General features: G+C 26.5%; 1 protein-coding gene across 3 annotated transcripts in view; it reads left to right on the top strand.

Moving 5' to 3' along the window:
• Positions 1–691: 691 nt before the first annotated feature.
• Positions 692–10,620, top strand: part of LOC132905672 (phospholipid phosphatase 1-like) — a 29,473-nt gene continuing 19,544 nt past the window's right edge. The window contains exons 1-2 of one of the 3 annotated variants that reach the window (XM_060957222.1): positions 5,738–6,174; positions 6,699–6,822. Coding sequence is in view for 1 of the 3 variants with exons in the window: in XM_060957219.1 (XP_060813202.1) it covers positions 1,036–1,041 (6 nt within the window). In the remaining 2 variants the exon portion in view is untranslated. Of the gene's footprint in view, positions 1,042–5,737; positions 6,823–10,620 lie in introns of those variants that run through there. The other 2 variants (XM_060957219.1, XM_060957221.1) reach the window with 2 other exon arrangements.

The following is a 10,620-nucleotide window of genomic DNA, read 5'->3' as shown; positions in this document are numbered from 1 at the left end:
ATTCCAAAACTAATTCAAATAATAGATTAACTACTTTAACAAAATTTGCGTTTTAATGAAATTTACTTGACGGTCCTAACAATTTAACGATTCTAACAATTCTCTAATTTTTGGGTCGTAAAGTGGCTCATTTATCCGCTCGCATATACATGACAATCCACGATTAATTTATTGCCCAATAAGACGAATTCTTACTAACTAATGCTAATAAGCATTACTTTGATTGGAGTTTACAATATTAGGAAGCGAGTGATTTATCATTTGGCAATGTTCTTTCCCATGGTAATGAAAGTAAATACAAAATTTGAGAATAATCACAGTTATTACTGATAAATAATTTTAACATTTAATCAATAAATTTGTTAAATAACTTTTGTTCGTTACTTCGGCTATGCTAGTATACAGTTAAATTCGCGGTGCTAGAATTTACTCTATAATCATACAAGATATTCATGCTAGAGGGAGCTAGAGAGAGGCCCACACTAGTTCACAACAATATCGAACATATTATTTAAATACAAAATAATTGTTATGCATAAATTGAAATATTATCAAAAACAATATGATCAATTACTTTAGTATTTTTATCTTTTTATGTATTTATAAAATATGAAATGAAAGTATTAAAAATTAGCATATTAGAGTTAGTGCATTTTAATAAAAATAATGGGGTTAATACTTGCTTAGTATATCTTTCTTTTGATTTCAGTTATTTAGGTGTATGATATTTTATTATGATGTTTCATTAGTAGGATATATTTAAATTCGTGTTTCTTAAATAATTTAATCCCTTTACCACTCTAAACTCTGTAGTTGAATCATCAATGACGCTATTTAAACCAGCGTTTGTCAGTGAGCTGTCAATCAGAGACACACACACTTTTAGTAGTCACATTTATATAAATTATTTGTTTTGCGTGTGTGCTGTGATCAATCCCAATATATGTTATAAATATATAGTTAATGTGCAATATTTTATAAATGATATTTTTGTAAACTATTCACTAATCCAAGAATCAATACTACACGTGGACAATGCAGGTTAGAATTTAACAATGAATATAAATTAATTAAAATTCAAGTTAATTGTTGTAGAACTATTTGTTTTTTAACATATTTCTATGCATTTATATTTACAAATTAATAGAAAATAAGTCTCAGATGCAAATTCATATTTATGTCAAAGGTGTTACTCTATATTTATAAGACTTTTGATAATTTAATACAGAAATCTGAATACATTTCATATGAATATTCTATTTTTATTTTTACTTTAAGTAAAATATTTAGATAGTTTAAAAATTGATTTATAATATGTAACATATATGTACATAACATGTAAATCCAATTTTTAAATATAGTTATTTTTCAATTTTTAATTTTAAATTGTATTGAGATATATTTAATGGATTCCTATATTATTAATATAAGAATTTGAAATAAAGAATTAATATACAAAATTGTACTGAAGATAACGTATTATTAACGGATAACTTGCATCTTAACACGTATGCGTATACTGAATTATATATACGTATATACATGCTTATGAAAACTGACATATTAGCGGTAAATTGAAATCATAAATTATTAATATAGATACAAGAACAATAAAGAATTATTATTTAAGAATAAACATTTCTGTTTTATTACACATAATTACTTTTAATACACAAAATGAGTCAATAAGAACGATCATTTGAAATAGCTTAGTGTTTACTAATTTTATCGAGAAATGTTTGAAATGGAAATCGTACTTTATAGAGATGACAGATCTTTAAATAGATACACTTTTATTTTTTTTATATCTTCTTTTATATATATTTTTATAACTTCTGAGATATCAAGGTTACCTGGAATTTTTTAATAGCATCGCATATTTTCTTTAATAGTGCATTTTATACTGCTTTTTATACTTTTATACTAAAAAGACGAGTTCAACGATCTCTAATAAGGTATCTTCTAGTTAATTTCGAAGTTTAAAATGAAATGAAGATTTATGGAGAAGAGCTGCTACGTGTGGGGTACTAATTTCGGTTACTCAAAGAACATATTATAATCATGTAGAAGACCACAAATTGTTCGAATTTTTACAGTTTTTACGATCATACACGGTTAATAATTTCATCTATATTTGTATGTATGTATGTAAAACGGACGAAAGTAACAAAGACGATAATTTTTGTTATAATGTTAAAAATCACAATTTCAATTTATTACATTATTTGAAGTTTATATATGTATATTTGTAAAAATTTCCATGAAAATGGATTAACATTTTACGATAAACATTGACAAAAACATGTTAATTTTTATCATATTTTTAAACAAGTATTTTTTTTAATATTGTTTACGTAACTAATTTTTTTTTAGTTAAAAACAAACAATTTTTACGCACGAATCATTTTTCTAAATTTAATAGTTTCCAAAATATTCCGTGAAATATGTTTCTAACACAACTTTGGGAGCTGTTTTCACTGAAAACTACATTATACATAAGTTTCATTAAAATCGGTGATTTACACTTGGGGATATTGTCTCGTATATGTACAAAGTGCGTATAAGGTAAGCGTAAAAACCACTATAGCGCGATTCTACACCTATGGATCGGTGGAGATTTATATAAAAAGTACATACAAAATTGACTTTGACTTTGAAATTTAAGGTCTAATTTTTTTATTGCATTGCATTCTTTTATGCTCATGAGGATAAAAAGTCTTAAAGGAGCCATGAGTCGCAATTCAACCTGTCTCTTGAAAAATGATGTTAAAGTTTCACTGGTTTTTGGACTCACCTTATTTATTATATGGTTACATTTTGCACTCTGATACAGGATAAATAACATCTATTGTTGCATGTAGACATTCCAGATACACCATTAGACATCCCGTTTTTCCTTTATTTCCTTTTTTCCTTTTGCATCTGCGTAATAGATGTGCCTGCACGTCAGCTTCTACATTCTACATATGTACATATATGGCCATCACTGTTTAAACAGCTTCGGATTCATATTCCTATATTCCTGCCAAGTTTCTCCCCAAGATTACACGTTTGTTTTTAGATGATGGAAAACTCATTCAATTTGATGTCTTAATTGTTCAACTCAATTGCAAACTCTATCCGATTGCGAAATGTAAATATATTATAAATAAAAAAAATATATGTATAAAACACTTATATATATATATATATATATATATATATATATATATATATATATATATATAGTTATTAAGTTTATGTACACACACGCGATTGATGAAACTTTAACATCATTTTCCAAGAGAACCATTAAGTTGCGATCTATGATACCTTTAAGACCTTTTATCTTCATGATAAGGATAAAAGTATACAATGCAATAAAGAAATTTTACCTTGAATTTCAAGGTCAAGGTTAATTTTGCTTGCATTTTTTTTTATAAATCTTCATTGATTGGGAAGTGCAGCCTTACTGTGGCGGCTTTTACATTTACTTTTTATACACTCTGCACATATGAGATATTTCTTAGAGAATTACCGTATATGTCTTGTAAAAGCCAACATTTATGTACGTTTAAGGATTTTACTAGAAATCGTTTCTTCGTATTTAAACTGAATCATTTTATTGAATTCAGAAGTAGCAAAGTATGTATTCAGAAAGGGAATGTTGAGCGATATATGTACGTAAGTACTCACAGGACTTCATTACAAGTATATACGTAATAATTACATCTATAGAAGGTTACCTTCCACGCTAACAATGGATATGGAAGACTTTTTCATGTAATTTGTATATTATTGTCTTTTGTAACTGGATTAATATATAAATTAACGATATGCATTTTTAAGACACACCTACATACATACGGAGGATTCAGAAGCCTATCAGCATAGGTCCATTAGCATTAAAACCGAGATAAATAAGGTTTTTACAAATTACTTGTAAAAAAATGACAATTGTAGTAAAAATGCAAAAATAAATTTTTATAAAACAATATACAAATGAACTTGATCGCAAGAAAAGCAGAAGAAAATTGCCATGGTGTTTCAGAAGAAATCAGATTAAATGAAAAGAATGTGATTTATATCGAATGTCAATTGGAAAATTTGAATAAGTCAATGTATTATATAATTATATTATGTAATATATTCGTCTGGATTACCACTTTCACTGTTATCTCCTGCACCAAGATTCATTTGATTTTCTTTTGAGGTTGATGCTTGTATTTTTTGATTTATTGTAGGCAAACTTCAATAAAATGTAATAGAGCAAACATGTACTTCTTTTTAACTTCTCTCACGGGTTTACGCTCTGGATACAGTGAAAATTCGAAGTAAATTCGAAGGTCTTCCTTTTGATATTGGCTTTATGTTGGTTTCATAAAATGGGAAATCATTCTGCAGAGTTTCTTTATAACAAATTCTTTTAAAGTTTTCGTTTCACTTACCATCATCACAATCAGATAAATTTCGCTTATTATCAGATAAATATGTATTCGAATGCAGTATCAGAAAAATGGTGACTTCCTGATAATAAAAAATGCGTACTGTTGTTTCTTTATTTCATAATGTAAGTAAAACAGCGTATAATTATTTTTTAAACTACAAAAAACTAAACATAAAGTTGATGCGATTTTAGAGTGACTTACATTGATTGTCCTCTGTATAATTTTGTCTAGTAATTCTGTGGTCAATATAAGTATTGAAAACTATTTCATACGCATGAAAGTAATTACTTAATTGATTTACCAACTGTTCAATAATAATAAACAATAATAAAGAGGTTTTTGAACTGCGTAACACATTTTTAGAGAAAGTTGGATTTACGCTGATTCGCTTCTGAACCCACCATACATGTATGTACGTCAGTATCGTGAATATCGAATGGTGAATAGATTTTGACTTTCACAGGGTTCACTTCTTCAAAAAGATATGGTTAATATAAAACGTTGATGATACAATTAATACGATGATACGAGTATATTTTCTATTTTGCTAATTCTTTTGATCCTGAAAGTTTTCTGTTGGCGTTGGTATTGAGGAATTAAGTCTAAGATGAGAATACTATGTTTTTTGATTATTAATGAATTGTACAATAATCATATTTTCAGTACTGGTAATGTCATAAGTTCTATTTTCAATTATTGTAGATGTAATTACTGCGTAATAAACATTTAAAAGTAGCAACAAGCAATGATTTATAGAAATAAATAATGATTTACTTACTATATAAAATAAAAAAGGAATGTACGTATTATAAATATTATGTAAATTTATACTGTATAAAAATTATAGAGAGAGTAAGAATAAAAAATTATTGCTTTTAATTATATATTGCAATGTATTGCTCCTTATAATTTAAAGATTTGGTACAAGAGTGAAATATGTATGTACGTAGTTCTTAACATGATGTATTACTGATACAGCAACGTAACAAGAATAATATATGAAAAACATTTATATTTATCAATATAAGAATATTTTATTCTATAATGATATTTCAGTTATATGACTGATCTAATACAGAGTTTCATTACTTTTCAGACAGTATGTTAAGTAATTTAATTGAAAGTCTGAATAAAATTATAACGTAGTTTAGTTTTGGACCTCTTACCGTTCGTCTTGGTGGTATTATCGAAGCATTTCTGTTAAACCGCACAGCACCACACGTGTTGAATCCTTTCATTGGTGTGTCTGTAGAGGGGACAAGAGGGTGTGTAGAACATTTAATTCGAGCTTGCGAGGGAAGTCGTTGATTGAAGACGAGGTACGCCAGTTGTGTTTCGACGCTGCTTCGAGTTGAACCAGTTACTGTTCCATATTTTCTGTAAAATGTGTCGTTAGTTTTGATACGAAGACACTTATTTTTTTAGATAAATTTCTTATCGGATTATCGTTATTTTTCGATACATATAAAATAGCGAGTTGTTTAACGTTCAATTTAATTCTTCTCAAAGTAAAGAGTGCTATTGGATGTAGTTTTTAATATTTTAAAGTTTCTTATGATTCCAGTGCTTACTTTCAATGTTAAAATATAGTCAATGATTGTAAAATAAGACGTTGAAAAGTGTCTGTAGTCTTTACAGATTATCGTCGAAGCTTGGTTGTCTCAAAATTGAAAAATGACGAAACAATCTGTTTTTTCTTCTTCTTCGATTTATGATGACAGACTTTTACCTCATAATTTATGGAACCGTAATTTAAATAAAATATGTTAATATTAAAAGTGTTTAGTGCTAATACTTAATTTAAATATTAACTGAGATAAACTATTACCTTCAATAATTATTATTAGACCCGAAACTAATCTAAATACTTTTTTTCTAAATTGAAAATATATTTTTTCGACTATCATCCAAAAATATTATATTTCTATTATTTATATCTATGTTTCATATAAAGGTATTTTTTTTAAATAATTGTTTGAGGTGATTATTTTGGTTATAAGAGATAACAGACAATAGAGAGGATAATAATTGAAGGAAATTAATGAAGTAAAATACATAAAAGATATGTTGTGAGTTTTATGAATAATTGTCAATAATTTACAAAGCATTCGAATGTTATATTTAATCGACAGTTTTTCTGTTTTATCGACTTCAATATTTCTTCATAAAACATTTGTCACGTGTTTATTATAAGCAATGTACGCATACATTGATAACGCTATTGATAACATTTTTATCGTAAAATTTATCTATTTCTTCTTCAACTGATAGAATTATTATTGAGTATCTAGTCGATACACAAAGTATAAAGATCAGGATCTATATGGATGTTCGAATATTTTCGTGTCTCACTAAAGGTGTTTCGTAGAAGTAGAATGTCATCTTAATAATAAAGGTTCGTATATAACAATATAAGTCTCTCAATATTCTATGCATCTAGTATAATATTTAAAAAGTTAATTTTACAAACTATTCAATTTGCAAAATATTTTCTCTTGTATTTGTTCCTTTTTTTTTTTTTACTCTTAAATGTAGTTTTAAAAACTAATTCTATACCTATTTACCACCATGGGTTTATACATAAAAGAACGCAATTATTTTATATTTTGTCATAGTTCACATAAATATATCAGAATATATATAATTATCGTTTTCAAATATTGCTATACATATATTGTTACATTATTATATAAATATATTATTAATATATATACACGTATATAGTTGTGCACTTAAATATGTTAAATTTAAGATTAAAGAAAATTAAAGGAAAGTTAAATGAGGATTCCAGAGAAGATAGATTTAAAATATTAATAAAGCCGGTCAAATTAAGTCTAATATATCGATCAGCGTATAGTGAACTTGTATCTTTATTCGTCCGAGGTTTCTCTTTCCCCCTAATTAATTTCATAGTAATAGCTGACAATGAGTTAAAAACTGCTTGTCTTCCCCTCTGAATATGCGGATGTGCTACCATGTTTTTCAATCAAGTGTCATTAATCGAGGTTTTCGAAGCTTCGACCTAATTAATAGTAATAGCGCGTGACCGTATTTTAATATTATATCTTTTTTTAAATATATAGCTAAAAAAATGTTCGATTAAGAAATAGATAATCTTTTAAAAATGCAAATGAGAAAGTCAAATATTATATATATTTTATATATCTGTATAAAATTATATTTTAAACTTTTTATACCGAAAAGAACAGGAAGGAAATTTATTAATGCTTTTATCAGTGTCATAGCATAATGTTATTTAACACTAAACACGTAACACTCTATTAAAAGATTGCGATAAGAATTATTCGTACATGATTTGCGTAGCCTATATAATGCGTAGTATTAGAAACAGTAATGCATTGTAGTACTTAAATATACACGTATATGGTTTGAATGGAATCACATTTTACTTTTTTTTTCTACTTTTATGAAATCACATTTTCTTTGTGTTAGTTTTGCTTTTCCGGCTTTTGCTTTCATTCTTTCTTACTACCATTTAAAGGAAAAGACTGGAAGAGACAAAAGAATCGTATGAGTTTAAAGAAGTATGTATAAGGCTTGTTGAGCTCCTTAAGTAGGATTGAACAATTGAAACATGACGAACGTTTTAACCAATCTTGGGTAATATAGTATATGGAAACGAATATGAAAAGTTTACTACAAAATGCATTTCTTATTCACATTAAAAAATTTTCCATATTTATTTTTAAAGAATATTTATTTTTAACGCTGCTAAATAAAAGTAGTTATAACAATAATATGGACATTTATGTAAAGTGTAAAACATTATTATATATAAAAAAAGAATTGCCAGACACACATACGCGCGCACACGCACACGCATTATTTCTCGTATTGCAATTTAAAATATTAAATAAGAAAGATCATTTTTTAAAGATCGTATGTTATAACGTATTCAGTAATATTTTATCATAATTTGTTACAATTTTGTAACATTTAAGTTTCTGTTAATATTCATTCGCCTTTTCAATGTATGAGATCGTATTTATAAGTAACTATAATAAATAATTTAGTGATTAAGCTGCTATTCCAATCTTTGCAATTTCATTCAATCATTCTGATAGCATTTTCTATTTAAACTTTTAACATATTCTCTCTTGAAAGGATTTAGAAACAAAGGATTCAGAAAAATGCACTGTGAAATATATCTTTGTTTCTTTTATAAATCAGAAACTCTTTCTTTGTTTATGATAACATACTATAGCAACACCAGCATATTAGCTACAGTAAACTTATTTAATACTGTTCTTTATGTGCAAGAAATATGATTTTGTAATGGTTATTTGACATTTAGAAAACTTATTCTTTATTATTTTATATACGTATACACATATGTCTTTATCTGTATACGTATAAACGTATCTTATTCTAAAGTCAGAGATATCGTTATGTATTTTCACATATTTGATGTAGATTATTTTTTCGTAGATTTGAACTTATTTATGATTTAAGTTATCTCGAATATTTAAATTTGGTTATAAAAAACTAAGGCATTTTTTATTTCGATATTAAATTTTGATTAGAATAAATAGAAAGTATGTCAAGGGCAGGCAAGTGATATTAAAACGTCAGTTCTGGTTAGTTGCTCGTGTTGTACTTATTATTCATAGTAATTTAACATTGTTTCAACATTTCTTATTAATTATCTTATAAATAAATAAAAATATGTTATCTTATCGATAAAGTAGGTGTTTTTAATTGAATATTGTTATAATTATTTTATTAGAGTCAAGTGACAATTGTTGTAATTTGTATTTAAATTTGTGGCTATAAGAATAAGAAATATTGTTTTGACGATTCTGTAACTGATACGTATTAAATACAACCATGCAAATTAGTATTTAAGTTACATGATGAATAAAATATATGCAATTGAATTTAAATTAATGTACATCTGGTAATCAACTTTTATTACAACTGATAAAAATAAATTAAAAAAGATTGTTCGATACGTTGATGTCAAAATTAAAATTATCAATTCGAATAAATAATGTCTTCTGGAGATTAACAATCTTATCTTTAATCTTATCTGTATAATTCTTAACAAAAAGAAGAGAAGGATATTTAGAACATCTCTTCTTCTCTTTCAACGACCTTTACTAATTAATTATCTACATAAGAATATTTAGCTTTTCATAAATTACATTTGCAGTAGCTTACAATAGGTAACTATAAGGAGCTTTACATTAGTCTTTGAAAGTATCTATAAGGTAGTGGAAAAATAATTATTGGAAAACAGCTAATCTTTGGAAATTAAAGTATTAAAAATTTTGTACGCATTAGTTTTTGTTTTTACTCATACGTCTAATAACACATGTTGAATTTCTATTTGTATTGAATGTTTAGTTTAATTTTGTTTGAAGGACATAGCTGATTTTACTCCTGTATCCTCATTATTAGGGTAGTTATTAACTTAAACATGATTTACAGTTGGTGCTCCATTGCTTTTATTTTATTTTATAAAGAGTTATGACAAAAATCTGATATATTATAGCCATTGTATTAGATTTATATCGATAGTGTTACACCTTTTTCAGGCTTTTTTTAGTGGAAAGGAGATTTCTTGAGCAGCAAAATCTATTCTTAAAAAATAGAGAAATTCTAAAATGCCAATTTTATATTGAAGTTCTTAAATGACGACATATTTTACAGTAGAAGCTGCCTGCCATATTTATTAACTCATAATTTTGTCAGATTTTTCGGAATGGTGCGTTACAGTTAAAAAAATTGAATATTACTATTTTTTACTTTCCTGTGCATGGAAGAATGACTGTGCTATTTATATAATTGATATAATATACGTATCATACGAGTATTACAAACAATTTTTAATAGCTTTGTTTTTATTAAATGAGTGAATTTTAAAACGTCATTCCTCCTGCAAAATCTTCAATGTTAAGTAAATCCTGCGATCCACGATGACACCTATGAAGATTAGTAAAAGTTAGACATTCTACGATTCACTCATCTAATAAAAACAGAACTAGCTAGAATTGCATTATTGCAGCGATAATTTACTAACTATATGTATGGAACACATTATTGGACCTGCTGAGATACTTCGAGAAATCTTCAATGTTGAGCAAGTAATTTCTGTGATTAATTATGACGCACCATCCCGGAAAAGTTGACAAAATTATGAGTTAATAAACATGACAAGCAGGTTCTACTG

This window comes from Bombus pascuorum, chromosome 3, assembly GCF_905332965.1.
Source record: "Bombus pascuorum chromosome 3, iyBomPasc1.1, whole genome shotgun sequence".
NCBI lineage: Eukaryota > Metazoa > Arthropoda > Insecta > Hymenoptera > Apidae > Bombus > Bombus pascuorum.
This window is presented reverse-complemented; position numbering and strand designations above follow the sequence as displayed.